General features: G+C 32.3%; 1 protein-coding gene across 2 annotated transcripts in view; it reads right to left on the reverse strand.

Annotated features, from left to right (window-relative positions):
- LOC128168995 (uncharacterized) overlaps positions 1–20715 on the reverse strand; it is a 47142-nt gene that overhangs the window by 12599 nt on the left and 13828 nt on the right. For both annotated transcript variants that reach the window (XM_052835166.1, XM_052835164.1), the window contains exons 4-6: positions 19955–20017; positions 8684–8771; positions 5788–5921 (exon numbers count right to left, since the gene is read on the reverse strand). In XM_052835166.1, the coding sequence (XP_052691126.1) occupies positions 5788–5921; positions 8684–8771; positions 19955–20017 (285 nt within the window). The remainder of the gene's footprint in view (positions 1–5787; positions 5922–8683; positions 8772–19954; positions 20018–20715) is intronic.

The following is a 20715-nucleotide window of genomic DNA, read 5'->3' on the forward strand; positions in this document are numbered from 1 at the left end:
AATTAATTAGAAAATTAGATGAGCCTTTAAACTGTATTTTATGATACATGTACCTAATTAATTTACACATTGAAAGGAATTTATCATGGTATTTTGAGGCTATTACATTGTACTTTAACGGTGTTATATAGACAACAAGAAAAGAAAGGATTTGGAAAATTGCATACTATATAGGATTGAACTCTGGAAATGATATAGATGTTCAACATATAATTATATTAATAGTATTTCACTAAATTTAAACTTATTGAATTCGTAAGCAAAATCTTCTTTTTTCTTCATATATAGGAAGTAGAAATAAATTATGGGTAACCAAGTGATTAGCAAGTGGTTAACTCAGTTAACACAGTGTTAGCTAACCAATGTGTTAAATTTAACTGCTTTTGATCAACAGAATTTAACCACTGCGTTAGCTAATCGCTTGATTAGGATTTAACACGTCGTTATCCTTAACACAGTGTTAAAAACCACATTTCGAAAAACCGGGCCCCGTTCATCAATCATTGTGTAATTGAGTAACAGTTGAACGGTGCTTTCACTACAGTGGTCAATTGTTAAACAGTAAGACTATTATTCAAAGTCAATCATCTTCACATTGAAGGTGTGATATCGTAATCTGAGAATGTGGCTAATAAATAACCTGTTGAACACGCTTAATCTCTACATAATTAGGAAAAGATTTACTTTTTGCAGGTGAGCTAAAAACGACTACATTATGCAATGCAGCCAGTCGCCATAAAAATCATCAAAGTACTGCAAAGTATTTTTTGAAGGACCATGATAGTTCACTTGACTTACAGACTATGATATAGCGACATAACTGCCTCCCAAAATTATAGTCAGATAGATGTGTGTTATTAGGGGTTTATTTATCGCTTATTGTATGAACACTGATTAAAAAACAACAATACAACAAAGTTGTATGAGGTTGTAATGCTACTTAATTTACTTACAAGGTTCGCTACAGCCAGTTGTATACTTATTTTAGGTAAACAATGAATACCTAATCTATTAGAATACAAGATAAATACTTTCAAGAAAAATAATTATATACATGTGTACATGAAGGTTGCACCCTCATTTGTATGGCTGTAGGTGAGGAGGTAAAGGGTATCGGTGTACATACATTGTATGACTGCACAAACGGATTCCAGACTGTGGCTACAGACGATAGCCATTGACAGTCTCTCAATACATTTATGCGCAGTTTGATCTAAAATCCCACCAGTTTCATAACTTCTTCGACTTTCTCTAAAACGGACTGCCTAATTCCTTCCCAGAATTCCAATTAACGCAAGCGCAATTGAAGTTTTATTTCATTTAAATAGTCAACCCACTGACATATTGCATATTATTGCATCGCCGAGAGAAGTAATTTTCATTTCTGTAAAAAAGTAATTAAGGTAATTTCACGATACATAGCGGTATGAAAAAGCACCATCTGGTGTAAAATATAGATGCTCACTTTTGCTTAAATTCTCCCGCAGATCTTTGATAGCTGATTATTATTTTGAATGTCCAAGTCTACTCGTCTCATTAAATAATATCAGACGACACACACTTCCCTATAGAAAATTCAGAGATGCCATCAATTTCGACTAATTACTAATTTTTGACAGCACGCAACAATTTTAAATTTGCACCTAGTCTTAAAAAATTTAGATACAGAAGTTATCTAAGAGCTTAGAGAAAAGGTTACGTGTGTTGTATGCGGGCTCGTTGTTGTTTTTTTCAATACAATTCCTGACATGAATCATGAGTACATGCCAAATATAACAATGCTTGCTACCCTTTGAAAATTTAACTCGCCATTAAACATCTTATTTTATGAATAATTTTTGAAACAATTACATAAACTGTCTTCGACAAATAGTTTTCCTGAAACATTTTCTTCTTGTCTTTTTTCAAAACACGTTTTTTATTCAGGCTTTCAATTACAACAAGTTTTTGTAACGAAAGCAGAACTGAAAGATTAGTCATTATAATCGTTTGACACCAATTCGTATATATTTTCAACTTGTAGCAACAACGGACGTGGCCTTACCACGAGCTCTGCTCTAGTTGTTCTTTCACTGTTTGTTTATTACTTTTTACTAAATTAACATACATAAAGGTTGTTTATCTTATTTTAATAGGAACTCAGGCCAGGGTTGTCTCTAAACATTAAAGTAGAAGGAAGAAAAAGTAAAATAGATGGGGCCTAGTCAAAAGACATATAGTGTTTTATATGGAATAATAGCCGGGTAATAACATCATTTTAGGCGGGAGAACATCCCCTCCCCGGGTCATTGAGACAACGGGAACTGGAAGAGAGGCACGTTTCGACGCTTTTGAAAGTGTGGTGGGTTGCAGATGGGGGCAGACTCACATAAATATCTTAACAAAGAAAAGCGGGGGAGGGGGAGGGGTGAAGGGTAATAAAACTTTTCAAAATCGTTAAAGTCAATATCCTGGAAAGGGGGGGGGGGGCGTTATAAATGTGACTATAACTTCAATTCACTTCAATTTCACTGTTTTACTGTTGATGTCCTTCCTTTCATTTTAGTTTCGTACATGCTCCCAAAAAAAGTTTAGGGGGGGGGGGGCAACTCCATATTCATTTACTTTTTTATGTGACATTTTAAGAAAAATGTTTGCTAGGAGAATAAAAAGGTCGGGGGTTGTTGTCAGGCTTCCCATCCCCTCCCTCGCCCTATGCTACATGCAACAAGTGTACGTGTTTAAGTATGTATATGAATGAATAATATACATTTGTAGCAATTGTTAATAATTAAGAATTAAGTAAAGAGTCAAATACTTTGGATTAAAACAGTGATTTAAACTTGCTAACAATTTTTTCTCTTACATTGCACTTCACAAACATCTTTCTTAGACTGTAATTGACACATAATTACGCACTTTTGCAGTAGGTAGTTATTTTGTCTGTGAGATTCAGTTTTGTTTTCTGTGATATTGCAGACGTGTGATAGTTGAAGCATGTTCTTTAGTTACTTGTCAAATCAAAGTACGGCATCTTTAATATCATTGAAAATCGGTATAATGTATAAAGCTCTGTCATTTAAAATAAATCTCAAACTTATATTTCACATCCTAAATTTTAAATAAAGATACCGATTTACAAAATATATAATTATTTAGTAACCCCATCTCCTTTTTGAGGCTAGATAATCTTAATATAGCAAACTAATTTAGCGAATTAACATTAAATTTGTTTTATTAATACATGTACAGCTTTTCTATGTTTATTGCCCATTAACTCTATTAGATATTTTCTAAGTTGTCAATGGAAAGTAACTTAAATAAAAGTTATTGACAAGGCACACCAGACAAGTTTTAACAGTGTTTTAATGAGGAGATATGACTAGTTTAACGTTTGTCTTCTCAAATTATTAGATGGAAAAAACATTAACATCAAGGAACCGATCTTTTAGATACTGAATAAAGTACATATAGGAAAATTAACTTATGAAATGGACAAGCATTGAGAAAAGAAATTGAAAATCTTTGAATCATGTTTTTTTCTTCAGCTATATCTGAAGACAGAACTTTTACGTTTAACGTATGAAATATGACGTCATTATGTAGACTGAACATACAACGTTTAGTTTAACTTTGGCGTATTTGATAAGGCAGGCGGTTTCTACTGTCTGCTTTCAAACCATGAAAATCCGCTCCCACACCGCTCAAATAATAAAAAATATGTTTTAAAAAGTATTTTAGATAAAGACAAAACCTGTATTTTTCTATATTTATTTTTCCTTCATTCATTGTCAACTTTCTCAAGTATGTCAAATCCTGTCATGCAAAACATCTTACATCTCCGCTTTTATTCTTAAAGATTTTGTTAATGCACAGGGTGCAGAAGTGTGAAACCACTTTGTTCACCAGCAGGCATGTTCACGAAGGTATCTTAGGACTATGGTGTGTCCTAGGTACATGTACATCTTGGAATATATGTTTTAGTCTTGGGTCTGTTTGTCGAAACTCTCCTAACTTAAGGAACCGCCAAAAATATGTCTTAACTTTAGGACATCGCTTACCTTGCCCTAAGACCACCCTAAGGCTGTGAAATCATGTTTTTGGGAATATTGGGACTATTGTGAAGCTTTTTCTTCAGGCCGGTCGAATAAAGCAATATTTTTTACAGTTCCAGCATTTCCGACAAACCTCAAATTGGAAGGAGGGGGTAAAGTCATTAATTCTATCATGTATATTCATTTTAACAAAAGTATGTGGAGAGAGGTCCCAAACTCTGACCCCCTCCCCCTCCCCTTCCCCCGTTGCTACATGCCTGCCAAGAAGCTGACAAAGTAAGCAATGTTTTTTCTGCAAATAATGTGTCTGTTTGGCGGATGAAAATTAGTCACTTATTTTTAATATCTTTTAACTGAGTTACATTCTTTGTTTTGATTTACATTGTTTTATATAAGCCATGCGAAATCATTCCTAATATTTATCACTTCATTCTAAAAAAAATCTTTAAATTTTTTAATTCTTTAAAAAATTCTTAATGTTGAACAAACTGTCTTAATGTATTTTCGAGATGTATTAAATCATTTCTTATTTAATATGTTCGTGCATTCTATATTATGCAGATCAATTTAAAAGAAAAATTGGTTGTGTTTGTACGTGTGTGTTTTCTATATGTAACGTTAAAATTTATGAAAATCGCGCGTTTATGTAAAACATGTACTCCAATGACAAGATTATCAAATGTTAATTTACACTCAATGTGTTGTCTAAATTTAGTATTTGTAAATTTTAAAAAAATGTATACTTTAAATTTACTGGTTTTAGTCATATTGTGTTAACTACCAACACGTACACTTTTCTCAGGCAAACTGTTTAATGATTCATCCCTACAAAAGTATCTCAAAGTCGATATGTATGAATAAATGTGAAAAAATAAGAATGGTTGAAGAAGGTTTGGATATTGAACTTAAGACGTTCCTAAGTTACCGTCTATTTACATCATAAGACGTGTCCTAAGTTGATCTTAGGATGTTCCTAACTCATATCTTAGGAACACACTAAGGTAATATCTTATGAAAGTTTCGTGGACATGCCTGCAGACGCATATCGTGTCCCTTGCTTATAGGATCATACAATCGAAAATATGTAATAAAACATGTAATACTACAGTACTTAAATATATGTTTAACTTTTATATGTCGCTATTATTTGTATAATCCGATGGCAATTGCATTAAACTGATTATATGACACAACTATTGAGTCCCTTTTCTCGTAACTCATATATGTTTTTGTTCACAGAGTCTTTTTTAAGTCATTCAGTCATCATTTCATGAAATCAAGTCTTGAAAATTTCGTTCACCGTATAAAATTTGGAGACGAAACAATTGATCAGTTTCCATAAATAATAAATTCTATTTTTTTGTATTAATATTGTCTGAAGCAGTTTACAAATATATAAAACAAAGTGACATTGTGACTTTACAGAATCACTTCATTTTTTTTTTTTAATATTAGTTGGCCATGATATTATTGCCTTACAGAATAACATTTTTTTTCATATTAGTTGATTATAATTATGACTTATTATTTCCATACACACCTAACATTTTTCTATATCGTTTTAGTGTTTTTCAAATTTATTGGGTTATTTTTTCACATCATGATTAAACATTAAGTGAAATTTAAAAACAAAAACAGAACTTTCAACCTTTAACTTTTTCTATTTAAATATATGAATGTTGAGAGTCGAGAAATCAGTTAAAAGTTTTGTTTTCGTTTCAATATACAATGAAATTGATTGAGATTATATTACCTCTAGGAGACGTTGTCCTCTTCGTACTCATGATGTATGCAAATCCGATTGCAGCACCCACAATAGATATGACTAACGGTACTAACCAATACGTCATATTGACGTTATTTTTTGTACCGTCTTTATCGGCTGGACTAAAAGAAAAAAGATAATATAAGGAATTATGTATATTAAAGGCAAATAACAAACCTTCTTTGTGTTTTGCTGTAGTCAATCCATGTTCACAGAGTATTAATTTTAAAAGTTCAATTTGTATAAAGTGGTGCATGTACGATGCATTTTTTTTTCTTCAAAAACTATCGTTATGCGAAAATGTGAACTTTTTCAATAGTGAGTCACCTGTAGATATCAGACTTAACATTATACAGTTGTTGACTGGGGTCGAGGGCAACAGTTGATCTGTCGGACCGGCTCGCAAACTGTTGCCCAAGGCCGAAGGCCGCGGGCAACAGTTTGCGAGCCGGTCCGACAGATCAACTGTTGCCCGCGACACAGTCAACAACTGTTTTGTTATACCCCTTCTAATCAATAACACGTTTTCGCGGAATGTGACGTCACCGGTCAACAGTCTCTTTTAACAGTCGATTTTAACAGTTCGAATTTAACAGTTCCAGTCCAACAGTCAAAATGCTGGACTTTTTTCGTATAGAGTTATAAAGTAACTGTTTTACAGGGGTATAACAATGTTGCATCTTTTACGTGGTGTGTAAAATGAATTAGCAATTGTTAAAATTTGCTATAAAAAAGTTTACTTACTTTTTGATATAATATACATGTAAATATTTGCGCATCTATCAATCATAGTTTACTTCTATACTCTTAAACCTATGCTAACCTGAAAAGTACAGCAACTTCTTATGTAACGCACAATGCATTATAAGACTAGTGCTAGCAAAAACGTTTTCGAACAAAAATTTGCAACACATGTTATAGTTTGTGAAATGAAATTGTATAATTCATATATAAGGTCAAGATCTAGTAAACAATTCTAGAGAATATTTTTGGGGCTAAAACTATTATGACGTCATAATTGTTTTGAAAAATCTTTTTTCTGAACTTTACGGATTTAAAGGAAGTATGTAGAAAATTAAACAATTTCTGTACATTCTATGTTAAATCATGGGAAAAGTAACTCCTACATACATTCAATTTGAAATCAACTTAAGGAAGAGGTCAAGTGCTTGTTTATTTCCGTTTTTAGGGAGACTGTAGGCATTCTAGATATATTTCATTAGTCAATTATTGATTTCGAGGGGTTTATATATTGTCATTTAGAATTTTTATACCAAAGGATTTGTTGTTTCACGGGGGAGGGGGGGGGGGGGGACATATATCGACAGATCAAAATACTAGTACATTCCAAAAATAGAATTTTGCTTTGTAAATTTTTTACAAATAATTGATATATTAATTAAAATAAAATTTTAATTCAATATTTAACGAAAACAGTTTTTATGCAGATATCGGCCGCTAAATAATATTTTTCTCACCCATAGAGACCGATTGCAATGAATTTTTTTAAGACACCCCCCGCCCCCCCCCCCCCCCGCCCCCCCCCCCCCCCCGTAAGTAAAACTTTTGTTTAAAAAATGAATAATTTGACTACACATTTTATTTTGATTTAAATCAATTGGGATTTAATCATACATTTTAGTCTATAAATTTGTTTTTGAATATCTGACAGAAATCCGAATATTTGGATGTAAAATGTAGGCAGGAAACAGGCGTTAGCGTTCACAGTTCTTTGTTCCTTAATTCCTTCACATTTCATTGAAAATGACAGTTTAAAACATGAATTTTCATTGTGTTTACCAAAAATGTTAGCCCCAATACACCCTCTCAAACAGTGCTACTGTTATGAAGCATCAATGAAAGAATTTATATCTTAAATTTTATGAACCTGTTGACACATTTCATTTACTAGATCTTGACCTTAAAATGAACTTACTTATATTTCCTTTTTCTAATTCTCAAGCTCTTAGGATATACGTGATTAGTATAGTGCCTTTTTGTTTCATTATGTCAAAATAGGTTATGCATTAGTGTATGTGCATGTTGCAATTGTTATCTAAATCAATCTATTATCATTTTGCGGAAAAGAATGACTGGTATGTGTAATTATTATAACAGAGCTTTCAACACCCAATTTTGGTGATTTTTGATATTCGAATTTATGATTTATTTATATTTCACTTTTAATAAAATGGTCGGTATCAATAAAACATAAATTTCTATATTAGCTTCAAACGCTTCCATTAAATGGATCTTTCATCATATGTTTTTTTTTAAATTAAGGTATATTTAGTTTATCAAACAAATTTAATTTTAAAATAAAAATTATTTTAAAAATGGACAACGATTCATTCAACAGAATAATGAAATTAATCAAATGTTAGTAATAGATATATCATTTTTAGGATATGTGATTTTATTTGAATTACCTCAATCAAAACGAATACTTTTTTTCAATGCTCTGATATTAAATAGTAATTGCATTATGATGATCTGGTATCTAATTAAAGACAGAAGTAAATGGTAAACAAAATTTCCAAAATTCCTGAACGAAATTAAAAATTCATATATAAATCGACCTGATAGTTGTACCACAGATTAAAGAAATAAAGGGAGACCCGCAACGATATAATAAGATATACACACTGTGGGAACCAATGGATGTACAAAACGAAATATAATATTCATTCTATTTTTTTAAAGTGATTGATAAATCATTGTAATTAAAATGAAAAGATGAATCTCTGTCATTTAGTCAGCAAATATGTGTCTAAAAAGTGACTGTATACTTTTTTCAATCGCTTATCTTTTCAGACATGTAAGTTAACGTTATGTTGAATAAATGGCAAAACTTCATCCTGAATGATCAGAAAACTCAACATACCGTTCCATATCAATCATTTTAGATATATTTCTTGTTTCAGCCTCATCGTAAGCACGTGCTGTTGAGTTCACAATTGTTATCACCCCTCCTGGAATAAATTACGCATACTTGTAGTTATGATTAATTTTTTTTATATTTCTAAAATAATTTATTAATATTAGTATGTCTTGTAGATTGAAGAAAGTATTTTAAAATTATATCATGGTTTTCTTTAGATAACAATTTTAAACTTGTCAAAATATCTCTAAGCGATACCTGGCTACATGAAAAGAGTTTGCAGTGAACCTAAAAATGGCTTCAAAAAGCTTATTATATATTTTCAAATTCATATAACATATTATCTTTTTTTCTCTTTTTGGATTAAAATTATCTTATTTATAATTGTAAGTGTAGCAACAGTATATCTGTACTATCAGTGTTTATTATTAATTAAGTGATTGTAGTGTTTTTTCTTTGTTTCTTTCTCTTTTTTTCCCCCATTTTTGTCGGCAGAATTTCTCAGAGATGGCTTGATAGATTTCCCTGAAATTTTCAGGGATGAGAGAGAATGATAATATCTCGAGCCTTTTTTTTAATTTTTTAAAAATTCATTTCCGGTCGTCCGTTTCCTGTCCTGCGTCAAAAAACCTTGTTCCCTCGAGATCTCAGAATCGGCAAGCACTTGGACATCCAAACTTTGTGGGATGATAGACCTATAGTTGTAAATGTGTTTAAACTATTTTGTTTTGTTCGGCGTAACTTTTGGTCGTCACCGGAAGCACTTTAAAAATAATTATTTTTAAGCATTAAATTAGTTTTCCATATAATAAATATATAAGTACAAATCTATACATAGGTTATCTATGCGATATTATATCAACAAAAAAATTTTACTTCCGGTGAGATAACTCAATTATCTCAGGTAGCTTTTTTAAAACACATTTTGTACCCACGAGATCTCAGAAACTATAAGTGATCAAAGCAAGAAACTTTCACGGATGATAGACATTTGATTGAAGATGTGTTTAACTAGTTTCATTTTGTCTTCCGTCATTTCCGGTCAACACGGGAAGAGTTCAAACAAATCAAGTTGTTTTTCAGTTTAACTGTTTTCATTTGATAGTTTCAGTTACTTTGATAAATAATAATCTGAGATAGGCAAGTAAACAAGAAATAATAAATTAAATTTTCATTGAGCACTTCCGTTTGTCCGTTTCCTGTCCCGAGACTAAAATCCTTATTTCGACGAGATCTCTAAAACATTGACGACTTGAACAACCAAACTTTGTGGGATGATAGACCTATGTATGTACAAGTGTTAACACTATTTTGTTTTATCCGGCGTAACTTCCGGTCGTCACAGGAAGTACACCCAATTTTGATTTTTTATAAGTATTTGGTTATTTAGCATCGAAGTAACATTGTAGCTATTGAAATACAAAAGGTCATCTACACCGGGTAAAAAAAAATCTACTTCCGGTGAGACATCTCAAATATCTTAAGTAGTAAAGTAAAACAAAGTACCCAAAAGATCTCAGAAACTGTGATAGATCAAGACACAAAACTTATATAGATAATGGTCATTGATTTAACATGTGTTTAACGGGTTTCATTTGGTCCTACGTCACTTCCGGTTATTACTCGAAGTGTTCAAGCAACAGAACGTTTTGTTTTAACTTTTAATTTTTTAAAAACATTTTACTCAATGTGATTAACAGTAACATACTGTATGCAAATGTACTAAAATATCTATTTTCCGTTTTTTAAATCACTTCCGTTTATTCGTGTCCGGTCCCGAGACAAAACCTTTTTTTCAACGAGATATTATAACTAACAAAAACTTGAACATCCAAACTTTGAGGAAAGGCAACATGTATATATGATATCAATTTTCTGTTTACAAGATAACTTGATTTTTTGTGCAGATTAATACATGAGGAACGGAAGACCTTTTTGTTGCTATAGCAACAAGAGTCTAGTATTATTATTATTATTACTTATTGTTTCCATTATTGATTTTCATATTAACGTATTTAAGATAAACAAAAAAGGTAGCCGTCAAATTATGTCAACTAGAGAATGGTTTGGTATATCTTTATACCCTGTTTAAACAGTCAATAATATAAATTCATTGAATTTTATATTAGATAAAGACACAATCTATATCAAGATATGTACATGTTAACTACAAAATATTAAAAATACTTTAGACTATATAAAAGTTTGGATTGCTGGTATTAGAATACTTTGTCCATGGAAAACTGTAAAGCAATGTTAGTGGGTTTTTTAAAAAAGGAAATTCAATAAGTTCGAAAAGTTTAATGCCAAATAGTTAAAATGATTTTATTTATTTATCTTTTTTTTTTGTAATTTGGTAATCTGGTAATTAGATGTACATGTATTTGTTAGTCTGTAAAGATTTCTCCCATCATCAGTTTGAATAATTGTGAAAATGAAACCTTTCTAAACGTTAAGTACAAATGACCCAGGTCAACAAACAGTTCTTCATGCCATTGAGAAATAATGACATATTTTAAATTTGTAAACAGAAAACATCTACATATTGCTATTTTACACGTTAAAACGTCTATATGTAAACTTCCCATGTTTGTTTTGCAAAATCCATCAACTGCCAATGATACTAACCTTTTGGTACCAAAATATCTAGCTAAAATGGTTTTTAAAAAAAGCCAAATACATTCATTGATTAGGTTGTAGTACATGGAGTTGCAAACCTGTTACTATGCAACATTATTAAAAAGTGCCAAGGCGACTTTTATATGGGTAGCATATATCCAGGTCCTACGATGCGGTAGTTGACAAGTTTAATGATCCTAGCTCTAAATAAGGAGGCGAAATGAATCACGGTAATGTTTTTACTTTTATACATACTCAAACAACTTTTCTGTCAGCTCGGGGGGGGGGGGGGGGGGGGGTTTCTGGTCAATCACCAACAAAGCCATGAAATATATATATATATATATATATATATATATATATATATATATATATATATATATATATATATATATATATATATATATATATATATATATATACATTGTGTTTAATGTGTTTTGAGAACAAAGTATATATTTGGCCGCACTTTTACGATATATTTAACGTTTAGTTTTGTAATTTTATGTGGAGCATTGTTCTATACAGGATGCATGTTCAACATAGCGGCTGAATTTTACAAGCACCAACATTTGGAATGTTTCACTATGACGTTACTTATACAAGCTAAACATGGAATGCTCGTCAAGAGTCGTTATTATATAACTTAATATGAATAATCTGTTCTGAAATTAGAACCTTCACCATGCTTTAGGCACAAAGCATACACATTACCTATTTCACAAATAATGTACTTACTTACATATTAAATGGTGCTTAATATAATTATGTAAACAAGGTGGAGTTTAAAATAAAAAGAGGCGCCGGGCCACATCACTCACCTGAGCAACAATAGGCATGATAAAATCAGCTTCATGGAGTCATAATAATGTGATAAATTGGCTAATTTATGTTTATGTTTATTAGAGATCTTGTAAGTCTGAGTAAACCGTTAAATGTCCAGCTGGTACTAAATTAATATGCCATCCGTCTGTGCAGTTGGTGGGTCTTTGATATCTTATCAGACCTGTGGGAAAAGGGGGATCATTAGTTAAATTGTTTATTTTCTCTCTAGCCAAGGATTGCTATGATGGGTGATTTGTGGCTGAGAAACCCTGGGAGGGGAGGAAAGAAAGAGAAAGAGAGGGAGAGTCGGAGAGTAAGACTTAAAGAGGACAGATCTTTAAGTTCATCATAAGTGATGTGTTTTGCTTTTGTAGTGTATATGTGTAAATACGTAAATAAACTGTAAATAGAACTATTGTTTTAATTTCATTGACAAGTCCGTCACGTTACAATACAAAATATTTGGACAATGTAGATCATATACAGTCATTTCATGCATATCTTTTACAATTCAATGCTATGCTATGGTATGCGATTTTAATGATATGCTATGAGATTTGTATGGTATGCTATGCGATTTGTATGCTATGCTATGAGAAATTGAAATGAAGGGCTCAATGATATGGTATGCTATGCTATGGTATGCTATGAGATTTGAACAAAAACGCCTCCCTACACAGAAGAGTTCCACACATTTCGAAGTGAAATAATAAGAAGCAAAAGTTTACCACAAATCCATCATGTAAACATTTATTTTTTCAAATAAAAACATTTAAAACCGAGTTAAAATAATGTTGTATGCTATGCTATGGTATGATATGACGAATGCGATTCTATGAGATTGTATGCTATGGTATGAGATTCCAATGCTATGCTATGAGATTTCAATGCTATGCTATGAGATTTAAATGCTATGCTATGCTATGGTGTATGTTGTAAAAGATATGCTTCAACTGACTGTACCAAAAAAACTGTTTCCCCTGTTTTTTTATGTTTATAATCAAGTTCCTTTTCAAACAAACTATAATTTTATTGTCATATTACATTCAGCATTGCAGTTCTCAAAAAGACCCTTAACAATTGTTTACATACAGGATATAAACCTACATCAAACTCTAAACCCCTTGTGAGGACTAATAATCGTCCAGGGGTCAAGGTTTAAACAATGTTATAGAAACAGCAATATATAAAAATGCTTGCATATAAGTCAAAACATATATAATAACATTTCAATTGTTGTGAATAATTAAAATGTTTTCCTTTGTAGAACTGAATCCCCAATGTAGCCCCACACTACTCCTAACGTTTGTGATTTGAACAAATATGAATCTACACTATCTGAAGTTTCTTTCACTAAAGTTACAGCTTTTCTAGGCAAATGGTTTTTAGAAAAAGATTTAAATATATTTTTCTATACATTCTTATGTTAAAAAAATCCCCCCCCCCTTTTGTGACCCCATCCTACCCACCGGGATTCATGATTTGAATAAACTTGAAATCTCACTACTCCACGGTGCTTCCAACTAAGTTTCAGCTTTCCTGCCGAAATGGTTCTTGAACAGATTTTTAAAGATTTACTCTATATATATTCCAATGTCCAAGTCAACCCCCCCCCGCCCCCGATTGTGGCCCTACCGAACCCCCGAGGGTCATGATTTTCACAATTTACGCCAGCTAAGGATGCTTCCACACACGTTACAGCTTTCCTGGCGGATTGATTTCAGAGAAGAAGATTTACTCTATATATTCCTATGTAAAAAGTCGACCCCTCAATGTTACCCCACCCTACCTCCGAGGGTCATGATTTTCACAACTTTGAATCTACACTACCTGAGGATGCTTCCACAAAAGTTCCATGTTTCCTGGCCTAATGGTTTGTGAGAAGAAGATTTTTTGAAATATCTCGAAAATTTTCAATAATCCTTATTATCTTCCTTTGCAAAAAAGTGTGATCCTCAATTTGCAAAACTTTGAATCCCCTTAGACTAAGAATGCTTTGTGCCAAGTTTGGGTGTAATTGGCTCAATGGTTCTGGAGAAGATGTGGAAAATGTGAAAAGTTTACACACAGACGGACGACAGACAAAATGTGATCAGAATAGCTCACTTGAGCCCTCAGCTCAGGTGAGCTAAAATGGTTGCAGAATTTGACATTTAACCCTAATATTTATTTTTAGTCAATATTTTGAGAAAACGCTAATGCCTCTCTCTCTCTCTCTCTCTCTCTCTCTCTCTCTCTCTCTCTCTCTCTCTCTCTCTCTCTCTCTCTCTCTCTCTCTCTCTCTCATGCTTAAATAGAAGTTTCTCATTTGACTGTCATGAAAAGCTAAACAAGTTCAAGACATAGAAATACTTTTTAAACCTAACATGACTTCACTGAATTAATCAATTTTTGGGAGTGGCTCAATTCTTATGGGGTAGTTTTCTAGTGGGTGCTTGTTGAAATGAAAGTAATAAGTATACTTCCGGGTTTGAAATATTTGGTATCTAAGGAACAAATGCTGTACTATACGCCCTTTTTTTAAATTTGGGAACCATATCCAAAGTTTGCCAGTACGATGAATTCTATAAAGAAAGCATGACCCCAAATACAATCTACTTTTCGGTGGTATTGATTGATTACAGGGGTTATTTAATTTCAGGAATAATACTCTAGGCATATTCATTTTATACCCTTTTGACGCTTAAACTATTTGCGCAAGTGCATGGTAAAAGTAACTGAGAGAAAAGCATGCAAATTAGGTGGTGTTTTTTTTTAATAAAATGTCTAAACAAAATGAATAATTCCTCTAGCTCTTTTTGTAATTAACGTTCTATAAATGACTAAATCGTACATTTTTTTTTTTTTTTTGGGGGGGGGGGCTTCTCTTTAAATTATATTGTTTCTGTCTATTCTTTTTTTTTTCATTGCTATTAAATTAATGCGCGGAATTAAGGAGGAGATGGTAGGGCTCTGAACACCCTGGAAAACACATCTGCTCTCTGTGGGATATAAGAATTAAAATGCTTTAAAGAATTAATTTCTTTGTTATTCTTTAGAATATCTTTTTTTTACAAACGTGTGTATCTTTCTTTTAATTTACCAATACTTATGGATTGATATATAGCAAATTTTAGATGTTAAGCAATCATTAGATCCAAAGTTAGGAGACATTAAACATTTATTGCATGATGGCGAGGGAAATGTGAAGATTAATTACCCTAAGAAAAATCATATTTCCAGAGGGCTTTGCCCAAGGGAAAAATAATTTTCTGTGGGAATAAAGCTTCATATTTCCAAAACATTCATGCAATAAAAATGTCATTGTATCGAAAAACATATGATTATACAACATACGTCGAATTCTAATAATTTTCGACTTGTCAAAAGCATTAACGTTGTGATTGTTTCGTAATTTCTTTCTTATTGTCTCTCTTTTCTCTCATAAAGTCGAATCAAAAGTAAAATTGTTTTTTGTGGCATCAAGAGAGTTCAAATGATTAAATTATTTTGAGATTTAATTTGTCAACATCGTATGTTATATTTGCTTTTTCATATATTTGGAATGAAACATATCGAGATTTCCGAAGAGGTGAGACTCGATATTCTTTTCCCAGGACACACGACATTTTATTCGCTCTGTCACGTAACTCTCTTTACCAATCAAATACAAATAGTAATCTATAATTTTGTTCATAATGTATTGTTATTAATAAAAAAATTTAGCAATCAGACGACCATATTTCTCTCTGTTGGCAATTTAAAATGACATCAGTGCTATTGAGTGTACTGCATTGATAGCGTATACCATTACAAAACAAGAAAAATGTGCCTTTTAACATACAGATGTAAATATGGGCTAAATAAAAATGCAGCATCTTAATTAGAACCTTTATTAAGCAAACATGCTCTCTCGAGAGCAAACTATAAGATTTATCACATTCAAGTATATCAATTTGTTACTACATTAAAAAAATAGACCCCTTGAGTCATGTTATAACTTTATTTTATGATTAAAGAAATGTTTTTAAAAGCAAGGGCCTCTTGGTAAGAATATAGCCACAACGGATTTCTAAACAAGTATAATAAATGAATAAACTTGTTTTACGTGCTGTTTTGTATGCCAATTCCGCTTACAAGATAAAATACGAAAGGAGGTCAAATTTTGCAGCTGCACAGTTCTACAGCTGTTCTAAACGATTCAAAAAGCATTGATCCGTGCTTGTATGATTAATTTGCATTCAAACTAGCAGACATGTAAAACCTCATTTTTTTCTTTCGACAACAATTTCATGTATGGCCAGTTCTGGACAGAGACAAGCAAGTTCAAGAAATGTTGACATTTTTATTCTCAGATGACAAGATGGTCACATATCTACGAAAGCCGAGAAGGATCATTCGAGATTCGAGATTCAAAATACGAGATTCGAAATACGAGATTCGAGATTCGAAATTCGAGATTCAATATCTAAATTAACCAATCAAATCATGGATCTGAAACCTGTATCATAGCAACATCAAACTGTTCTAAATAAAGATCATTCCTACAAATAAATGTCTTAATAGCTCTTAATAAATGCTATGTTCACTTCTCCTTACCTAACTAAATAATTATGTGTATTTACTTTTACACAGAATATCTAAGTAAACTAGTAATAATGCAGTGTGCTTTGCGGATCTAAATGATTTTGTTTGCCCTGGTGCATATCCACCTGATGCGTTTGAACCCTGGGGTATTTCACCTGCAGTAATAGTTTAAAACCCGGGTTTATTCACCCCTTTTGTGTAAAAATGCGGTTATGGTAGAGAACCTCATAAGCGTAGCTAATTTTTTCTGTAGGGGATCCTAGGCCAATTTTAAAAAATTTTACTATGTAAATTTAATAAGCTCCAATTTTCCCGAGGAGGGGGTCCAGATCCCCTGACCCCCTCCTTTCTAGATCCCCGCATGAAGATTAGTACATGTATCTAAATAATCTAGATATAAATAATCTGTCCTATTTCACTAATAAATATAAGCATTACTTATCGTTTTTATGTATGCATACAGTGATACACTAGTACTATGATTATAAACAAATCATTGATATATTATCACATCATACGGAATTATTAATAAATACAATTTTTTCCTTTTCCTCAGTAAACAACTTATTATGAGTCTTACTTTTGGAATTGTTTTCAATATAGAAGGATACCTACTCTCTACAATTAAAGGTAGGGATGATAGGGTGCCAATTTGTTCACATTGCCGATTTCTTGTGCAGAGAACAGTAAAACTTTTTTAAAAATTTGATTGTGCATGAATATTTCAAAATTAATTGTTGTACATGTTTTTTGTTATAATTCATTCATTGATATATAAACAAGAAAGAATAAAAGCATATGTTTCACAGCCAAGTTAAGTTTCTCTGTAGTTTCCTACCCCCCCCCCCCCCCCCGCACCAAAATTGACAATAATTACATATAAGTCATACAAATATTTACTTTTTTTGTAAGTAAATCTCTAAAGATGTAAATAAGCACTGCAAACAAAGATGTGTGTATTTAATATACTACTACATTACACTTAGCCAGATAAAATGAAATCAGGATGAAGCTACAATTAAGGGGTGAGTGGTGCAAATTTACCAATTTGTCGCCATGCACACAGATCACCAAATAAAGAAACTGTGAGTGGTGTGTGGAATGCATAAAAGATGGCGGCAAATTATCTCAAATAATCAGTGCAAAAACCAACAAATAGACTGTTATTTGTTACATATCGTGCAAAAACATTGATAAAAAATGTTATCGTCCCATAACATAGCCGATTATGTAAATGTGTACATATGGTCAACGTACATGTAATTCTAATATACAAGAAGGCGGACGTATCAGGCGGGGATCCAGAAAATTAAATTTCAAAAATGATCGGTTGAATTATATTAAATGCTTTGAAAATTGTTTTAAACTATCGCACGGGTCAAAATGCATGATAGAAGCTATGTACAGTGTAATTGGAAACTTTCATTTTATATCAATATGTAGTATTACCTACATGTATTATAACAAATGAGAGTATAGCACAACTGCCACAAGCAATACATGTCCTTTACCGGCACCACCTCCCCCTCCCCCCCCCCCCCCCCCATAAAACAATGAAACAATTGTCGTTTTATTTGCTAAAATGTGTGTGGTTCAAGATTTTTCTAAAGGACATACCCGATTAGAATTGAAAAAGAGTCGTACGTTTAAAACAAATTTTGTCAATTTTTTTAGATTCATTTGGTTATATTTTGGTCCATTTGGGTTTACTAAATAGATGCACCAGCGCAGCTCTTATTTTTATATAATCAGGCCATAAATTCAAAATATTTTCAAAAGTTAATAGCTTTAAATCCAGTGGATGAAAAAAAGGAAAGCAAGTCGAACTCGATGAGTGCTAATACCTGTGTTGAATGAATGGTACAGTAGGATATGCGCAAAAAAGTCCCGTCTACTCTTTCCTACCCTATATTTATTTGAATATTAAATCCGATTATAAGAGTCAAATTAAAAATCAAGTACGGTTATGTACCTGTTTATCAAAAGTAAAACTACACATAATTTATCTACAGTGCATCGTTATGGAACTACGCAGAAAGTTTTATATTAATTTGCCGAGCCAAATAAAAAAAAACCTGGAAAACGAAGAGAAAACAAAGTGAGGACAGAATAACTGGCAAACTAATTAGGACTTTATAGCCCCCCCCCCCCCTTGAAATGTATATACTGAAAACAGATTATTGGAGTACAACATCCGCACACAATTTAAAGAAAATTTCATGTTTTTTTTATCATTTTCGCTAGCTAATGTAAGACATCACAAATACCCCAAACCCCCTCACGGAAAAGGAAATGCTAGGTAATGAGAGAGAGAGAGAGAGAGAGAGAGAGAGAGAGAGAGAGAGAGAGAGAGAGAGAGAGAGAGAGAGTGTCGCTGTAAATCACAGGTGCGCTAACACCGTTAAAATTAAAGCTTGCTAGTTGGTCTGCCCTACCCTAGCTACCTCCTCCCTTTTAGAGGCTTAATTATTGTCTATATATGCTTGTAACAAATCAAATCAATTTCAAATTCTAAATCAAAAGTGAATTTGACACTACAAAACTCTCTCTGTGTCTGTCTGTCTGTCTCTCTGACTGTCTCTCTCTCTCTCATATCGACAATGGCATTGCCATACCCTACAATACACTATTCCTATCTGTATTTTTGTCTTTGAGGTTGTAAATCATTATATCTTCTATGGTTTAAAACTTTATCATAACCTATATTTTGACATGTCGATTATTTCATTGAGTTTCGTTTCATAGCTAAAACATTTAGATTAAACAGATCTTTCTTCGCGAGCCGATTTTTACACAATTGGGGCGAATACACTTCGGGTTAAAATTGTTCGGGGGGAAATACATACAGGGCAAACAAAACAACTTAGATTCGAAAAGCCAACAGTGTTATTTCTAATTTAATTGTTTATACTGTGTGGGGTTAATTCATCAATGTTAATTTAACCATTTTATAAACACTATATAAGAGCTATTAAGACATTTATTTGTAGGAAAGAGCATGTACGAATGATCTTTATTTAGAACAGTTTGATGTTGTTAGGATACAGGTTTCAGATCCATGATTTGATTGGTTAATTTAGATATTAAATCTCGAATTTCGAATCTCGAATCTCGTATTTTGAATCTCGTATTTTGAATCTCGAATCTCGAATGATCCTTCTCGGCTTTCGTACATATCCCCTATAAGTTTGCTCTATTCGTTTTTAGTATGTCACCTTTATATTTAATGTGTAAACAAGATGTATATGTAAGAACACAATGTACCTTTCTTTGGATTGGATATAGGTTGTGTCGTCATTTTTTTTGTCAACTTGTAACAGCCTGGGTCTGTAATAAGCGAATAGATTCCATTGAAGAAAGAGAAAATATATTTCACTATTTTATAAAAACCACAGCCTATATTCAAATTTATTGACCATGCATTCAAATCACAAAAAAATTATATCATTCTTAACAAAAGTTTAAAGATGTGGTTATCCTCGATGCTATTTATCCCAATGTTTAAAATGATCGAAACAAGAGGCATTTGGACCACATCCCTCACCTGAACATAAGTTCCTTTTATCATTCTATTTCATTAAAAAAATCCCTTTCAATATATGTTAAACTTTGAACACTCTTTGGGCCCCTGTATTAATGCTTGTCTAGTATTATCACATATTGTTGCATTGTAGTTCTTGAAAAGAGGATTTTCAAACATGTTCCCTATTTATTTCTATGTTAAACTTTGAACCTCTCTTGGGTTCCAGTATTATTATGGGGGTCATAATTTTAACAGTTAAGGATCTTCACTCTCTTAGGATGCTTGCATAGTAATCTGACAAACTGAAGCGTTGTAGTTCTTGAGATGAAATTTTTTAAAACCTTTTTTCTATATATTTATATGTTAAACTTTGCACCCCTCTGGGAACCCAAGGATAAGTCCGGGGTAACGATTTAAAAAAGTAAAATCTTTACTATATAAACAAGCTCTAGTGAAAATGATGGCAGTGCAATGGTTCCTAATATTTTTTTTACTACGCACC

This window comes from Crassostrea angulata, unplaced genomic scaffold (assembly GCF_025612915.1).
Source record: "Crassostrea angulata isolate pt1a10 unplaced genomic scaffold, ASM2561291v2 HiC_scaffold_77, whole genome shotgun sequence".
Classification (NCBI taxonomy): domain Eukaryota; kingdom Metazoa; phylum Mollusca; class Bivalvia; order Ostreida; family Ostreidae; genus Magallana; species Magallana angulata.